This window comes from Megalobrama amblycephala, linkage group LG2 (genome assembly GCF_018812025.1).
Source record: "Megalobrama amblycephala isolate DHTTF-2021 linkage group LG2, ASM1881202v1, whole genome shotgun sequence".
NCBI lineage: Eukaryota > Metazoa > Chordata > Actinopteri > Cypriniformes > Xenocyprididae > Megalobrama > Megalobrama amblycephala.
The window spans coordinates 11,823,080-11,841,885 of record NC_063045.1 but is presented as its reverse complement, the minus strand read 5'-3'; the positions used below and the strand labels follow the sequence as shown (position 1 = coordinate 11,841,885).

Genomic DNA, 18,806 nt, shown 5'->3' with positions numbered 1-18,806 from the left:
CAACAAGTTAAAAAAAGCTTGGTGTAAATTGGATAAACCCTGTAGGAGTAGTAGTATAAAATTCATAGCCTGTTTTTTCAAAAAATTAACATTCAAACCAAAATAGCTGACTTCCTGTTGGTCGGAGCTAATGAATGTAAATTAGAAAATTGTCCGGCTTGATGAGAACAATATGTGTACCAAGTTTGGTGACTGTAGGAAAAACAAACCCCCCCACTTTTGTCAAAAGGTGGCGCTACTGAGCCCCTCCACCACGCCCATTTCTATGGCTTTGTCCATGTCTACTGGTTGACAATATTGATGTGTGTGTCGAGTTTCATGCAATTTGAAGCATGTTAAGAGCCTCAAAAACACTCAAGAATATTATTACAGTTTGACCTGTTGCCATGGCAACAATATTTCAAATATCAAAAATCCTGTCATAGGTCTACATCTGCTGTGTATTGACATTACACTGATGAAGTTTGAAGCAAATCAGGTAAAAATAAGAGGGTGATCTCAAAACATTTCAAAAAGTGATACACTTCCTGCTGCCAGTTGGTGGCGCTATAACTTTGACTCACAATAGTCACATCCATGTGATCAGACTCCTATAACGAACACACTCGTGAAGTTTCATAAAGATCAATATATGTATGCAGACGTTATAACACATTTCCTGTTTCCTTTTTCTCGCCATAAATTCGTTGCCTCGCCACGGCCAAACCGTTCGAGATATCAAAAATCCCCTGGCAATTTTTAATCATCAGTGTCTTGACTTCATGCTGACCGAGTTTGGTGGCGATCGGATTAATCGTCTAGGAGGAGTATATCAAATTCCAGAGCATGCGTTTTTCAAACAACCCTTAATAGCTGACTTCCTGTTGGCGTGGTGTTTAACTTAGAGCACGAAAGTTGTTCGGCCCGATGAGGTCTATATGTGTACTGAGTTTCATACTAATACGTGCAAGCGTGTTTAATATATGGACCAAATTTTCAGACTTTTTTCAAGGGGGCGCTGTCGAGCCCCCCTGCCACGCCCGGGTACCAGCCTCTCCGGCGTCCTAATGGCCGCGGATTCCAATGTGTGTGCCAATTTTCAAGAGTTTTTGAGCATGTTAAGGCCCCCAAAAAGCCCCGGAAGACGGAAAAAAAATAAAAAAAAAAAAAAAAAAAAAAATAATAATAATCCTTAGAAGAACAAGAGGGCCCTGCGCGAATTTTCGCTTGGGCCCTAATTAGGCACAGAGCTAAGAGCCAAACATGCCTCAATTTTCCTAGAGATAAAATTCTGAGCTACAAATCTCCAAAGCAAAACTAAAAGTCCTTTTCATTGCCTTCTGCTCTCTTTTACAAAGTATTTTTTTTCCAGAGGACCACAAACATGGCCAAAACCTGCAGGCGACACAGTGGTCTGATCAGCTCAGATGGGAATGCGAAGGGTTAAGGTCTGTTCCATAAACTCCCACTTAAGGATCTCCTCTGGCAGCCTGTGGTGGGGCTTAAAATCCTGATTTGACAGATCACATTTTACTCACAGGCACCAAGAAAATAGCCAACCACTGCCTGCACTGCGCTTCTGCTCTTTAACGTGGCAGAACACATCACAGTCTTCAGATACAATGGGGACAAGGCTGAGAATGCTTATTTCAGCAGTCATATTGGCATCATGGGTGCTCTCAGCATCTGGTGCACACTACCACTCTCACAGGCATCACAGACTGGAGGATGTAGCACTTACTGGGGAAAGCGATGTAAGGGCACAGAGGAATAAGGTAAACTTTGTGTTTTTATTCCATGATTAATTGTTATCTTCTGTATAGACACAATATTTAGAGATGGGTTTGCTTTTGTCTACTGCTTGTCCAATTTAATGTATTTTGTTTAGTTTAACTACTTTTGTTTAGTTTGCTTGTTCCCACTAAATCATTATATATTTAAACCATATAGCACACATTAAATAGCAATACAAAAGCAATACAATGTATTAAATATAAAATAGTGTAAAATAATAATATACTTAAAAATGACCTACAATAAATGTTTCACATATACATTTTATATATAATATAAATATATATAACATAATAAAGTTAATTAAACTGTCCAAAATATTTATACAATTGATTAACAGATCTCTGTATATATATACACACACATACTTGAGCTATATAAAAATGAGAACATAATATAAATATAACATTATATAAATAAAAACTTAATAAACAATTATTTAAAAAGGTATTTATATAAAGTAACCAAAATATTTACACAACTAATTAACAGGTCACTGATTAAGATTATTAATGAATTTGCAGCACTGTAATGGATTTTTTTTTTTTTTTTAAATCAATGATTAGCGATCATTTTTGCTTCAATTCATATTGTACTATGTAACTAAAGATTTAAAATAACAGCACACATTAAAAGGGTTTCATCTGTTAAATTTCCACCATGAAGTTGGATTACTTCCATACACTGATGGTTTTGAAACCAGTCAGTTTTGTAAAAAACAAAAAAAACAATTGAGAGTCCGCTCCGAATCAGAGACGGACTCAACAGCTGCCCGGCACTGTGTGGAAGCTCTCTGATTAGTCAGCAATCTGTTCTGGAGGATTTCCCTCAGGCTCACATTCTCCCACCCACAGCTTCACACTAACTCATGGGGTCAGACACTGACAGGGTGATTTAACATATGCCTGAGGGCAAACAGGTCCAGACAGATACTCGTATCCAAGAGCATCGTCCAAACAAGCTGAAGGAGATAACAATTTTTCATAAACAGAATGTAAATGGAAAGGTTTACCCAAAAAAGAGGTTAACATAATTTACTCACCCTTATGTAGAGTTGCACAGTTAATTGTTAAAAAAAATCTCAATTCAAACACACACGCTTTCTTATTACTAAATGACAATGTTTCGGCTATGTCTATTAAACCTTTAACAAGCACGATCACAGCAGAACATTCAAATCTGCGTTTCCACTGTTTTTAGGTATGAAACAGCTTTACAAACAGCCTTTTCAATCACACAGTATCATTATTTCTGTGTTATAATAAATCAAACTGTAACAGAAAGTACTGGGATAAATGTTTATAGTTTGGATATAAACACTGATGTCTATGATAGCGATCAAAATTGAGTAAATCACTTTTTAAAAGTAACTTGATGCTTTAAATATTGCATAAATTACATCGTTACATAAGTAGGGGAAACAAGTGACTGTTAAAAAAATAATTTGTCACTGAATTAATCATTCAAGAGATTTGTTCAAAAACACTGATTCATCCAATAATAAACAAGTGAAGTCTTTGAGTGAGTCATTGAATCATTCATCAAACCATTTTTTTTTAAATAATTAATTCAAAATAAATAACTTTTTTTAAATAGACTGCAGCAATTAACAAATGACGTGTTATTTTGTTGTTTTATTTGTCTTCTCAGAATGGTGGGAGAATGGTGATCTCTATTTTAAGCAAACAAAAAAAAAAATCACGATTCTCAATTTATCCAGAATTGTGCAGAATACTCTCATGTTATTGCGAACCCATATTACGAACTTTCTTTAGCCTATGAAAGAAAAAAAGACATGTTTTCCATGCATTCATAACAAACAGGGATTGAAGCTTTCAAGATTCAAAAAGGATGCAAATGTGCATTAAAAGGGACGTAAAAGTAATCCATTCATGTGCTATATCCCAAGCTATACAAGAGCTTTCTGTGATGGAAAGAACCAAATTCAAGTCATTATTCACTGAAAATCTTGACATTTGTTCTAGCTGTCCTTGGCACATGGAAAAGTAGCCATGTTTTCGAGTACTCATTGACTCAATCTGGTCGCAATGGTTCACTGAGGAGAATATTGTCAGTGAATAACAAAAGCTATCGAAAGGGCTTCAGAAGACTTGGAATGGAGTCATATGGACCCTATTTTTGAAGCTTAAAGAATGTAGTTATCCTTCATTTTCTCCTTTTGTGTTTTACCGAAGAAAGACATACAGGTTTGGAATGACATGACAAGAGAACACAAATTTTTGAGTGAACTTTAACTCAATGCAAAGACCGGGAAGCTTCTAAAAACATTGTCTAAAGATAGTGATTATTGTTGTTTAACCTGAATGTGGCATCTTTGTCAACCAAAAGTACCAACCAATAAAGTCATTTTACAGAGAGCGACAGATGGCGACTACGAAAACAGCGCTCCTCTGCCTGCTGACACCCCAGAAGACTCCAGTCTAATGCCGCGTGTGGGAGACGCTTTAGGTAATGAATGTCTGACGCTTGGTCAACTGTTTGAAGGGAATGAGTAATGGGCTCTTTTTAAAAGACCACATGTCGCTCACAAGAGCCCTCACTGTAGGTTTTGTTTGTTCATGAGCTATGTCTGTGTCAGTAGGAAGTGGTAAAGAAAAGAAGCAATGTGTATTTGCCCATCCACCAAGTTTTATTAACTTGCCTGTTTTGAATAAATACTTGTACATGTTCCAGACCTTCCAACTTGTCTACTCTGTGTGTGTCTAACTGGATCTGTCTACTGTGAGGAGGTCGACCCAGATATGACGTCAGTGCCTGCTCTGCCCAAGGAGACAAACTACCTCTACGCTCGGTACAACAAGATAAAAAAGATAACAGCCAAAGATTTCGGAGATATTGGTGAGTTCTTCCTGACTTGACTTGCTCTGGCATTCTCGTTGTCCACCCTTTACTAATGGGAGAACAAATACAATTCTTCAGGACAGGATAAGGGATTACCCTCAAGGAGAGCAGGAGACAAACAGCTGCTTTTCAGAAATAACCCAGAGGTCCATTTCATCCAAAAGATTTCCAAATGTTAAGGGACATGATATATGAACTGCAATGTGATCACAAGAGATTGCAAGCTTTTCCGTTGAATAAAAGACATCGATCACATTTCTGAACCACGATGTCCTGCAAAGAATGTGTGTTGACAAAAATTTGGACATGTGGTAAACTACTCTGTTTGCAGAAGTGTAACATGGGTACAAAAAAAAGTTAACTAGAAGGAGCAGTCAATGTTTAAAGCGTTTTTGGGGGACTCATGCATCAAAGGCTTTGAAAACACTTTAATATCAGCCCACAAACCAAAATCACCAGAAAACCACCTTTGCTAAAAAACAGAATTGTGCAAACCTAAAGTTTTCAAGATGATTTGTTAAATATATAGGATATGCATAGTGGATGCTAATGAAACACTCATTAATAGGGTGACTTTGGACAGCACAAAAAAAAAAAAAAAATAATTACAGTAAGTACAAAAAAACTAACCACATGGGTGGCAGGAGTGTAATACCAGAGTCAAAATGTCTAGGTGTCTAACGTGATGCTTAACACTCAAGTTATCAATTGAATGCTCTTCTGTACATTTCCATTCATCTACTGTAGTGACTCTGAAGAGAATCGACTTCACTGGAAACATCATTTCTGAGATTGAAGATGGTGCATTTGCTAAGCTCACCATGTTAGAGGAACTCTCGCTAGCCGAAAACCAGCTGGTCAAGCTACCAATGCTACCAACAAAATTAATCTCCTTCAATGCTAATCACAACAAACTCAGGACCAAAGGAATCAAGGCAAATGCTTTCAAGGTAACGAGCCAAGAATTTTTAATAGGCCTATTTCAAATACATGTTCAACATTGTTCCAAACTACCAAGCGACATACAATATTCTGAAGTCTTTTTTAAAGGGCTAAACTCATTCCCAGAAAAAAACCCAACCAAATTACTTTGAGTAAGACAAAAACAGTCATGTTTGTTAATGTTTTAACATTTTGCACTCCAGTACTGACCAAAAACTTTTGATCTTCTTTGCTTACAGAAATTGAACAAACTGACACATCTGTATCTTGCTCATAATGAACTGGAGGCCGTTCCTTTCATTCCAGAGACTGTCCGGACACTTCACCTTCAGGTAATAAAGTAGAACAAGTCTTCTGGGCACAAATCATACAAGAAAAAAATACAAAACGTAAATATAAAAAAACACAACGTCTTAAAACAACTCTAGCCTCATCTGTTGCTTTGTTTACAGAACAATAACATTTCGTCCTTGACTGTGGACACCTTCTGCAAAGCTAACAACACTTACTACATCCGTCCCAACATGAACGAGATCCGTATGGATGGAAATCCTGTCATCCTCGGCCAGTACCCCAACAGTTTCACATGCCTGCAGTCTCTGCCAATTGGGCGATATCAATGAAAACAGAATCAAAGATTATTGGATAGCCAATGATGATGACTAAAACCGAGAAGGAAAAGTCATTCAATCTCCTGGTGCCTGTGCACAATTGAGTGCACAAAAGGTTAATACCATGAGAATCTGTACTATATATCTAATTATGTAACAGCTGCCCAAACACTTAGATTTCCTCTTGATACTGACTTTGTAGATGAACCTGAAACACAAGAATATCTTTATATCCTTTGTAAATACCACTGGAGGCTACTGCTTAGTAAAATGTGAGATCATGAACAGCAGCAGTGAAGCTTCTAGTATTCCTCAGAACTCTGTGAATTTCTGTGAGTACTTTCTAGTACTGTTAAAATGTCTTTCCTTGGTTGAAATTAAGATGCCTGCTAAGTTAATTAGGGGGCGAGGAACCCATTCCAAGTTCCAAGACGCTGGTCTTTCCCAACTGACCTTTTCATTAATTGTTTGAATATTATTTATATGCTAAATTTGTAATTACTACCTATGTGTGAATTAAACATGAATAGACTGTACAGTAAAACAATGTATGAAATCAACATATGTTCACTTTAGTTGTTCAAATACACTTTTTTCTAAAAATGTGTGACTACTTTGCCTTAATCTTTTATAACAGCTATACCAGGCTGCAGTTAAAGAAAAAAAAAACCAAAACAACTGTCTGCAAATTTCAAACCAATCAAGCCCAAAGATTGTGCACAAAGAAAGTTCTGGAAAAAGTGGGGTAATATTGTTCCATTTTACTGGCCAAATTGGCAGCCATTACAGCACAATGGTCCCAGCAAATAATGGAATGTTTTTCATACTGCCTCAGAAGCTTCATTCCCAAACTTTCACTGCCATTGAGTCTTGGAATTTGTTCCCAATCTGACATTCAGCAATCTCAGCAATCTTTCTCATTCTTATGAAAGTCTTATGATACATGTACACATTAGAGACAGCAGAGTAAGTCCAACTATAAAAGAAAACCTCACAAGAAGAGAAATAAAAGTATAGAACTTTGTTATTCCAGATATAATCTTTTCCTCAAAAAAGGTAAATAAATCTCTGTATTGGATAGATATTGATGCAAATAATCATATTCTTTCTATAACTTATTATATTATTATTATTATTATTTTTTATACCCATTTCCATTTCAAAATACTTTTCCAGACTCACATTTCCAAACCTCTCTGTAGATTACATTACATAAAGCATTAATACAGCATTACTTTCAGCATTATATTTGGTATAAAGTACAACCATCTGTAAATATTTTAGTTTTTTCATTGGTTTTCTCGAAGTGATAATATGCACTTACATGATGAAAAGAAAACACTTTATGACCTGCATATAATAACCTCTGACACATCACATTTTATACTGTAAATGTGGTTTGATGTTGCACAGTCACCAAATAGCAAAGTACAGTCTGATTTAGATGATTGTTTGCTTCTTTATCTGTCGTTGGTTTGAGTGGCATTTGAGTAAACAATCTTTTAGAGAATTTTAAAAGAGACCTGTTAAAGACAAACAGTTTTGTGTAATGAAAATGTGTGCCTTCAATTCATTTGTGTCTGACAATCACTAAAGGAGGATCACTAAACTTTTGCCATGAAAACTCTAGGTTACGTGAGCAACTTATTCACTGCTTCTATTGCTGGTTACCTGAAAGTGCTGAAATGTTTGACGCCTCTCCTCACATCTCTCAGAGAACGTCCTCAAGGTCCTGAAGAACAAGAGAAGATCTTTTGTGTCCTCAACTCTGCAAACAAGACGGTATTGTAACATTAATACCCCAGAACACCCAACACTGTATTGGTCACTTTGGTAAATTATACATTCTAATTAAAGATTTAGACTTTCTTTAACTACTTGATGAAAAACTTGACAGGAAAATGTCCTCCTTGATGTAAAATTCAGCATACAATATAGAAGGATAAACTGTGCATTTGTGTATAATCCCCTTCATAGGCTGACGTAACGAGACATTTTGAGATTTTCCATAGATTTACCAGGGGCCCAAAAACTGTGGCACAGGACACAACTTTCCATGACTCTTGAGTCTTGTCTGTGAAAACCCAATGTTGTAATGAGTGATGGAAAAATGGTAAGTCTCTGAAAACTAAAATGGATCCACTCCAAGAGTAAAAGACAGCAGCTTAATGGCAAGAGTTGGAGAAAAAGCTCCCTGAGAATATCTAAACACCAGACAATTAATGTATGCCTTACATTTTTTGGATCTGAGTGAGCTGAAAGTTTACAAACATTAATCAGGCAACTGGTTTGATTGACGTCTAACACTGTTTAAATAAAACCACAGACAAATCACCCTCATTTTTTACAGTGGCCAATTTCCACTGTATGGATTTCAGATTTGTTGATTGGGGACCTTGAATCTGTAAAAGTAATTTTTAAGATTTCCTAGAATGCTAACCGTTTAAGTTCAACAGACTAAACACACTGGAATGCCAGAATCACTCCACAGACCGATTAACGGCAAATCAATGTTTGGCTCCTTTGGATAATTTCACTAAAGTTGTCCCTTTAGTTTTTCTCATTTTCCCGTTTATGCTGCCAAGGACCTGTGGCATGAAATCTTGTACTAAGTACAAGAATACGTAATATGTTAGTTGCATAGGTTCCAAATGAGCAGATTTATAATGTATATCGGTGTGGTCGTGCTTCATCTCAAACTTCACACTTAATGTTGTGGTCAAAAATCAAAACATCAACAATGGAATAAACAACAATAGCAAACACCGCTATAGAGGATACAGTAATGATAATACAAAAAAAATAAGGGTTAATCACTCTAAAACTGTATCCACAGACATGCCTGAATCCACTTATGTACCTGACCACAAGAGTGCTCAAAAAATTCTTCTTAAGTTTACATGGGCCATAATGGTTATAAAATGCGTCTTCCTGAGACAACTCAGACTTATGCGAGAATCATTATCTCCAGTATTTTTCCGACTCTCTTATGCCAGGACAGACTCTCAGACCAGACAATATAATCCAGATGTACATTCAGCGACCAGGATGCTGGCTGCACTTTAGAAAAGGACCCAAACAAACCGCCGCCAAAACAGCAGCATTACTTCAAACTGTAATTTGTCATCTCAAAAAAAAAAAAAAAAATCCTGTGACCAAGTGGAACAACTGTAGGAGATACTATAGTCATGTCTTTATAAAACAAAAATGGAATCAAATTCATTGGTAATTCAAATGTTTAAGTGTAACACATTTTTATCAAGTAATATAATGTAGATTAAGAGATCTTAGAGGGTTGTTGGTTTAAAAAAGGATTTGAACAGTCAACTACCAAGTAGCATAAAGCAACAGACAAGACATGAAAGGATAAACTTAGCAGGATAAAAAGTTGACCACAAACATGAATCTTCCCTATTGGAAGCTGCAGGTTCAAACCTCAGCTCTCTTTTCAAGTATATTGTAAGAATGCTGTACAACACATGATCTGAATAACTTAACCTTCTAATTATCCCAGCTGTATTCTCTGTGAAAGGCTGGATACATCAACATCAAAAGGTGCGAATTTAATGGGAAGTGTTGTACTGTAATTGTCCAAGTAATGATAGGAGACAGAACTGTACTTTCAGTCCACAGTAATGTTAACAACGGGTAATCCGACTAAATTTTCCTAGGACAACAATGGCTTTCATCCCTCAGGTCTTTGGTGGAGTTGCCTGTGAAGACTGTCCTGTCTCACAAAGCCCAGTGTGGCCTTCAGGTGGTCCACATGTTTACTTTTTACAGTGCACACACTGTGGCGTGCAGTTGGCTGTCATTGACTTGCTGGTGCCATTTGTTGACAGTTTAATGAGCGGGACATGTTACGGACCGTCAACACAGCACTTTTAAACATTAAATCCACACATCATTATGTTGGGCGCAGCGTTCTTCTGAACTCAAATGACTGTACCTCATTATAGCACCAGCAAAGTAACTGACTATAGTTTAGAAAGAGTGATTACTCCAGCAACATAAACTAATCCTGCTTTCACACTGCTCTGTAGGAGCTTTATCACAAAAATAGAACAGAACAAAATGAATGGAACACAACAGGAAAATAGAATACAACAGAACGGAATTCAACAGAGCATGAGAAAAGAACATAAAAGAATATAGCAACATAAAACAATAGAATAGAAAAATGCAGAAAAAATAAAATGCAATAGAACTGAAAAGAGCAGAAAAGATCATAACAGAGCAGAAAGAGAATAGAACACAACAGAATGCAATAGAAAGCAGAAAAGACCAGAACACATCACACTCTAAAAAAATGCTGGGTTAAAAACAACCCAAGTTGGGTTGAAAATGGACAAACCCAGTGGTTGGGTTAAATGTTTAACCCAACTATTGTTTAAAAATACTGTATGGCTGGCTTAAAGGGTTAGTTCACCCAAAATGAAAATTCTGTCATTAAGTACTCGACCTCATGTCGTTCCAAACCCGTAAGACCTTCGTTCATCTTCGGAACACAAATTAAGATATTTTTTGATGAAATCCCATGGATCAGTGAGGTCTGCATTGCCAGCAAGACAATTAACACTTTCAAACGCCCAGAAAGGTACTAAAGACATATTTAAAACAGTTCATGTGACTACAGTGGTTCAACCTTAATGTTATGAAGTGACAAGAATACTTTTTGTGCACCAAAAAAACAAAATAACGACTTTATTCAACAATATCTAGTGATGGGCGATTTCAAAACACTGCTTCATGAAGCTTTCCGAATCACTAGATATTGTTGAATAAAGTCATTATTTTGTTTTTTGGTGCACAAAACATATTCTCGATGCTTCATAACATTAAGGTTGAACCACGGTAGTCACATGAACTGTTTTAAATAAGTCTTTAATAGCTTTGTTACTAAAGTGTCTTTCTTTCTTCAATCGAAAAGAAATTAAGGTTTTTGATGAAAACATTCCAGGATTATTCTCCTTATAGTGAACTTCAATGGCCTCCAAACGGTTGAAGGTCAAAATTACAGTTTCAGTGCAGCTTCAAAGAGCTTTAAATGATACCAGACGAGGAATAAGGGTCTTATCTAGCGAAAGCTCTTTGAAGCTGCACTAAAACTGTAATTTTGACCTTCAACCGTTTGGAGGCCATTGAAGTCCACTATAAGGAGAATAATCCTGGAATGTTTTCATCAAAAACCTTAATTTCTTTTCGACTGACGAAAGAAAGACATGAACATCTTGGATGACATGGGGGTGAATAAATTATCAGGAAAGTTTTTTTGAAAGTGAACTAATCCTTTAATTGTCTTGCTGGCAATGCAGGCCTCACTGAGCCATCGGATTTTATGAAAAATATCTTAACTTGTGTTCCAAGTGTGGAACGACATAAGGGTGAGTAATTAATGACAGAATTTTCATTTTTGGGTGAACTAACCCTTTAAAATTAACCCAAAATAGATTGGAAATTAAAACTCAGATATAATTACTAGAGGTAACAATAATTAATGAAAGGTGAACATTTATTAAGCAATTTAATAGATGTTTATTGTTTAATTATTATTCATTAAACTTAAAGGGATAGTTCACCCAAAAATGAAAATTTGATGTTTATCTGCTTACCCCCAGGGCATCAAAGATGTAGGTGACTTTGTTTCTTCAGTAGAACACAAATGATGATTTTTAACTCCAACCGTTGCCGTCTGTCAGCCGCATAATGTGGGTCAATGGGAACTTCTTTTATAAGAGTAAATAAAACTTGCTTAGACAAATCCAAATTAAACCCTGCGGTTCGTGATGACACACTGATCTCCTAAGACACGAAACGATTGGTTTGTGCGAGGAACCGAACAGTATTTATATCATTTTTTACCTCTAATACAACACTATGTCCAACCGCGTTCAGCATTCGCTTAGTGAGGTCTGATCGTGCTCTGACAACGGCAGTGATGTCTCGCGCATATACTTCAATGAGTGCTAGACATCACTGCCGTTGTCAGAGTGCGATCAGACCTCACTAAGCGAATGCTGAACGCGGTTGGACATAGTGTTGTATTAGAGGTAAAAAATGATATAAATACTGTTCGGTTCCTCGCACAAACCAATCGTTTCGTGTCTTAGGAGATCAGTGTGTCATCACGAACCGCAGGGTTTAATTTGGATTTGTCTAAGCAAGTTTTATTTACTCTTATAAAAGAAGTTCCCATTGACCCACATTATGCGGCTGACAGACGGCAACGGTTGAAGTTTAGGTGAACTATCCCTTTAAAAACAAATGTTCATTTATTAAACATATTAATAAATGTTAATTTCCAGCATATTTTGTGTTCATTTTAAGTAAGCAATACAGTCATTTTTTTAACAACAGTTCATTTAAATAAAACGATCTTGGGGCTGTGTTTCCCAAAAGCATTGTAAGCCTAAGTTGATCATGGAGACCATTGGTGGCAATTGTTTCTATGATTGACTTAGGCTTACAATGCTTTTGGGAAACACAGCCCAGCATGTTGGGCAAACATTTAACCCAACCGCTAGGTTTAAACAACCCAGTTGCTGGGTTTGTCCATTTTCAACCCAACTTGGGTTGTTTTTACCAGTGCAGAATAGAAAAAATAGAATAGAACAGAATCGAACAAAGCAGGGAAAAAATACAACAGATCACAATAGAACAGAATAAAATTCAATAAGACAGAATAGAGCAAAACAGAACATAAAACAGTTAAACAGAATTCAATAAAATAAACAACAGAATAGAACACAGAATAGAACACAAAGGAATCAACAGAATACAACAGTACAGAACAGAATAGAACACAACAGAAGAATGTAGAAAACAGTTCAACAGAACAGAACAGGATCAAACTGAATCTTCCACAAGGGGAGAAAGATGCAGCTACCACAGATACGGACCACATGCCTAATGATCAGAAACGTTTATTTGTTCATTTGGTCTGGATGATGAATAAACAAATCCTTCAGCTGCAAGTATAACAAAAACCCTCAACACACATAAACAATGCCCTTATTTGTCTAAAGATGGAATATTTTTCGGGGATATGTGGTATATTTTGTTTGAATGCCGCATCATATGAAAGATTCTCAAGAGTACATCGCCGTCAGTCAATCTGGCGGAGGTGGGATCTAACCTGATCTCGCAACACTTGTCTAAATGAGAAAGTCAGATCTCTGCGGTAACTGTCCCACATTGTGTTAACAACAGATGGTCAAGGTTCACTCAGCATCCTGCTAATGAGCCATTTATTTCCCTTGTATGGAGTTTTGTTTGGATTTGTATCTTTTTACAAGACCAACATAAAGCAGAACGTTCTTCTATGGTGTCTGGGAATTCACTTCTCTGATGTTTACTTACACTGTAGGTTTTATGTTGTGTAACCTATTGTTACACAACCTGAATTTAATCCAAATGGGATTTCTGTTGATTCAATCATGCAAACAAGCCAACATTGTTTGAAGGGTACAAATTATTCATGGAATCTGCTTACCTTTAAAAATAATTCAATTAAATACAAACACATCAATGATATTAAGCAGTTACCAATAATCACTTTACCTGGACACAAATGCAGAGAAATCTTTAAATTCAACACCATCCACAACAATATTGAGCTCTGTAACTCTCCTGAGAAGAGCATCACCCTCCTGTAAAAAGATACAGAGAGTTAAACATGATCAAAAAATCAGTCTGCATTTATGCATTTAACTGTCATGAGACTGAGGGCTTTGGTGATTTCCGTGACTCTCTTCCGTGAAGACTGTATCATGAATCTGCTTTCACTTCTTTATGTGCTTTAAACAATGGTTCAAGTTTATTCTCATGGTAAGGATAACATTTAAACGAAACTTAAATTTTAACTCTTAAACACATCTTTAGATGTTCACACCCAAATAAAACTGCCATCTTCAGAGTCACACACTGATCTTGCCACAAGCTGCCAGTTTAAAATAAATCACAATTTTTAAGAGTGCCAATCAATCACCAAACAACAATTCTGTTCTGAATGATTTAATGCAAAAGTGTAAATGTTTGCGCTAAGGAAATGCCTCAAAGATATGTATTTATGCTCGTCATGAAGATTTCAGAGAAGCAAGAAGAACTAGTAAAACTATAAATGCCGAGTCTAATCCATTGAAGAGACGTTTTTAAGAACTGCACAAATCTCTGATGTTTAAATAACAATGTCATGGTCAAAATGGAGACAAGCTGCCCTCTAGTGTTGAGTATAAAAATACAAATTTACAGGCTTCATCACTGGTTGTAATAATCTAACCATGAAGCGGATGAAGTTTAAATGTTTGTTACTTAACCACATTTTCTGAAGAAAAACTGGTGGGTGACAATGCAAATCATGTCAAGATGGTGATCCCTTACCTCACTTCCCCTCAACAAGCCATATGTGATTTGAGGCATCATATAGACAGTGCAGGAAAAGTGGTTTGATTTATGAGCTTTAGCAAGCACCACTAATAATTAGAGAATAAAAACAAATAGTAACTGATCCACAGCATCTTAAAATTTACTTTGTAAATGTTAAGGCGAGGGCCTGGTTGCAAAAACCCCCCAAAAAAGTATTTTTTTAAAGGGAATCCCTGGTGTTAAGACTTGTATGGCTTAATATAACATAAATGATGTCTCTTACTGAAATATGTTGTAGAAAACCCATGAAAGATTTACGTTATTTAAAAAATCCATTACATATTTGGACAATGGGCGGCACCGTTTTGTTTGCGTTCTATGTCGGTGACGCCAAATGGTTGCACTCACTGCTCTACTGACACTGTCCTATTGCTATTTTTAACACAACACAACTCGGAATATAATATACGATGCCACATTGTGCAGCTTTTGGTTGTAATTTTCAGTCGAAGAGCCACAAGAGAAGCGATGTAAGTCTTTACTGCTTTACTAGCAATAAGAGGAGAAAAGAATAGGAAGTTGTGCAGAATGTGGACGAATAAAACTTCCTAACTGCGTCTTTGTTCTCTTCATTTTAGCCTTGATGGCTGAGGCTTTTTATCTGTATGTTTTGGTGCAACTTTAATCTAGTAACACGTACAGGTCTTAATATTCACGGGGTTCCTTTTAAAACACGATCAGCCTTTTCAACTTGAGCCAGAGTGCAAAATTAGTGAGGATGAAAACATTGAAGATGCAATGTCTCTGTGGCTATTCGAACTACTGACGTATGATTGACGTGTTAAAATCGTCTGATCACCTGAATGCATACACACAGTTAAACATGCTGAGAAGATGCTACTGTTTATGCGGATACAGATATCTCATGCATCACAGCACACTCGCTTTGAGGCAGTCTGTCTCGATCGAGATGTGTTATAGGCTTACCTTCGTCAGTCTCCACGACAGGCGCGGCATTTGGTTAAAGCATACACTTACATCCATCGGCAACTGTAAGCTCTTTCAGCTGTGGTCTACTAAAAGCCTCAAAGGCACCAGGGCTTGTGAAGAGAACAAAAACGCGGATCTTTAGGAAGTTTTATTCGTCCACATTCTTCACAACTTCCCATTCTTTTCTCCTCTTATCGCTAGTAAAGCAGTAAAGACTTACATCGCTTCTCTTGTGGCTCTTCGACTGAAAATTACAAGCAAAAGCTGCACAATGTGGCATCGTATATTATATTCTGAGTTGTGTTGCGTTAAAAATAGTAATATGACAGTGTCAGTAGAGCAGTGAGTGCAACCATTTGACGTCACCGACATAGAACGCAAACAAAACGGCGCCGCCCATTGTCCAAATATGTAATGGATTTTTTTAAATAACGTAAATCTTTCATGAGTTTTCTACTACATATTTCAGTAAGAGACATCATTTACGTTACATTAAGCCATACAAGTCTTAACACCAGGGATTCCCTTTAACGGATACAGGGCTGTGCATGTGTGCAAGTTCTAAAGTATGCAATCTTTATACACTCATCTGACAGGAGGAATATTTCAAATATCCCGCTTTGTGAAGATTTATTCACTTTGCATGCATTTTGAAAGGGTAAGTTAATTTGATTAAATAATACTTGTGTTAATACTATTAGGTGCAGGCATAAATACTAGTGGCTTCTTTGTACCTGAATCTCAGTCACAGCAAATTCAACCTGGAACAACAGTACACTGCAGTGACCTGCAAGTCTGAGCTGCTGAACAAGTTTTCTTTCACCTGAAGAGACAACAGAAGTTAATAACACTTTAATATTTTGTATTTCAGAGCAAAATTTCAAAATATGCCTGCACAACTGACAAGTTAATCTCACTTTTGTGTAGCGTCTTCACAAAACACTCATTGAGAGCAATCTCGTTGATTTCCGTCTGTCGTCTGAGGTCTTTTTCCAGCTCTCTGATTTCTGTGTTGAGTTTTGAAAGAGCGTGTTTATGTGCTCCTCCACCTCCCTTTTCCTCACAGACTGACTTTCTGGAAAAGAAATAAAAGTGTTGAAACTTTTATTTTGTCAAATTCTCAAGCGAACCAATTTCATTGAGGTTATCCTACAAAGATTTCACACTACAGGCAGACAGGGTGTTTTTTGTTTGTTTTACTCTGTTATATGACACTAAACAAAATCCAAGGAAGGGTGCTAACAGTTCCTCTTGTAGTCGATCTCCATGCTGTATGAAAATGGACCGTAAAACCTCCTCCTGTTCAGCCTCCAGCATTTCAATTTCCTGATGGAGCATCTGGATCTCGTCCTCATATTTCTGCTCCATGATCTTCCTCAATATACTAAAAAGCAATTTATGAAAATACATAGAGAGAAAGAGAGAATCATTACATGATATATACATATTAAACGTAATAATTTACATAATAACATGATATATGCAGAGTTGGGGAGTAACTAGTTACATGTAACAGCGTTACGTCATTTAATTAAAAAATAAGGTAACACTATTTTAGTGTCATTGTTACACGTTACATGTACAGTACAGTCCAAAAGTTTGGAACCACTAAGATTTTTAATGTTTTTAAAAGAAGTTTCGTCTGCTCACCAAGGCTACATTTATTTAATTAAAAATACAGTAAAAAACAGTAATATTGTGAAATATTATTACAATTTAAAATAACTGTTTTCTATATTTGAATATATTTCACAAAGTAATTTATTCCTGTGATGGCAAAGCTGAATTTTCAGCATCATTACTCCAGTCTTCAGTGTCACATGATCCTTCAGAAATCATTCTAATATGCTGATCTGCTGCTCAAGAAACATTTAATGTGTACAATTGTACAAAATAATTGTGTACAATATTTTTTTTCAGGATTATTTGATGAATAGAAAGTTCAAAAGAACAGTGTTTATCTGAAATCTAATCTTTTGTAACATTATAAATGTCTTTACTGCCACTTTTGATTGATTTAATGCATCCTTGCTGAATAAAAGTATTCATTTCTTTAATTTCTTTTCAAAAAAATAAAAATAAAAATTCTTACTGACCCCAAACTTTTGAACGGTAGTGTATAATGCTACAGAAGCTTTGTATTTCAGATAAATGCTGTTCTTTTGAACTTTCTATTCATCAAGGAATCCTGAAAAAAAAAGTACACAACTGTTTTCAACGTTGAAAATAATCATAAATGTTTATTGAGCAGCAAATCAGCATATTAGAATGATTTCTGAAGGATCATGTGACGCTGAAGACTGGAGTAACGATGCTGAAAATTCAGCTTTGCCTCACAGGAATAAATTACTTTGTCAAATATATTTAAATAGAAAACAGTTATTTTAAATTGTAATAATATTTCACAATATTACTGTTTTTTACTGTATTTTTAATTAAATAAATGTAGCCTTGGTGAGCAGACGAAACTTCTTTTAAAAACATTAAAAATCTTAGTGGTTCCAAACTTTTGGACTGTACTGTAGTTACTGTAGTAATAACTATAAATTATGCATAATGACATGCAATTAACCCTAAATCAAACCCTCATCCTAACCCTAAACCTACAGTAAGTACATGTAGTTAATTATTATTACTCAGTACTCAAATGTATAATTACACTGTAACACAGACACCTTAAAATAGAGCGTAACCCAAAATAAATATAAATGTACTGTTACTGAGAAAAAAAATATGTAATTAAATTACAGTTAGTTATGAAAACGTTAACAATTACAAAGGGGATTACATCTGAATATTTTCTGTAAAAAGCTGTTACAAATGTTACATTATACGGTCACACTATCATTCATTCATGGCTATTAATACCCATCCTAGTGAGATAAGACACAAAAATAAGAACTTAAAATCTGTACTGGCACGCATCTGTGAATCTTAAAATGTTCTTCCAAACCTGTATGTGTTTCTTTCTTCCGCTGAACACAAAAGAAGATATTTTAAAGAATATGGGTAACCAAAGAGTTGTGGGACCCCAATGACTTTCATAGTATTTTTTTTCTATACCATGGAAGTCAGTGGGGTCCAACAACTGTTTGGTTACCCATATTCTTTAAAATATCTTCTTTAGTGTTCTACGGAAGAAAGAAACACATACAGGTTTGGAACAACTTGAGGGTGAGTAAATGATGACAGAATTTAAATTTTTGGGTGAACTTTCTCTTTAAAGCTGCAGTCCACGATTTTTCCTCTTTGTCGCCATCTCTT

At 36.0% G+C, this 18,806-nt stretch overlaps 1 protein-coding gene across 6 annotated transcripts in view; it reads right to left on the bottom strand.

Annotated features, from left to right (window-relative positions):
• Positions 1–18,806, bottom strand: part of LOC125263625 (centromere protein P) — a 64,784-nt gene that overhangs the window by 35,324 nt on the left and 10,654 nt on the right. For 3 of the 6 annotated variants that reach the window (XM_048182678.1, XM_048182677.1, XM_048182679.1), the window contains exons 2-6: positions 16,786–16,926; positions 16,460–16,617; positions 16,277–16,365; positions 13,749–13,837; positions 7,860–7,956 (exon numbers count right to left, since the gene is read on the bottom strand). In XM_048182678.1, coding sequence (XP_048038635.1) covers positions 7,860–7,956; positions 13,749–13,837; positions 16,277–16,365; positions 16,460–16,617; positions 16,786–16,910 — 558 coding nt within the window. In that variant the 5' untranslated portion in view covers positions 16,911–16,926. Of the gene's footprint in view, positions 1–5,464; positions 5,932–6,008; positions 6,177–7,859; positions 7,957–13,748; positions 13,838–16,276; positions 16,366–16,459; positions 16,618–16,785; positions 16,927–18,806 lie in introns of those variants that run through there. The other 3 variants (XM_048182682.1, XM_048182681.1, XM_048182680.1) reach the window with 3 other exon arrangements.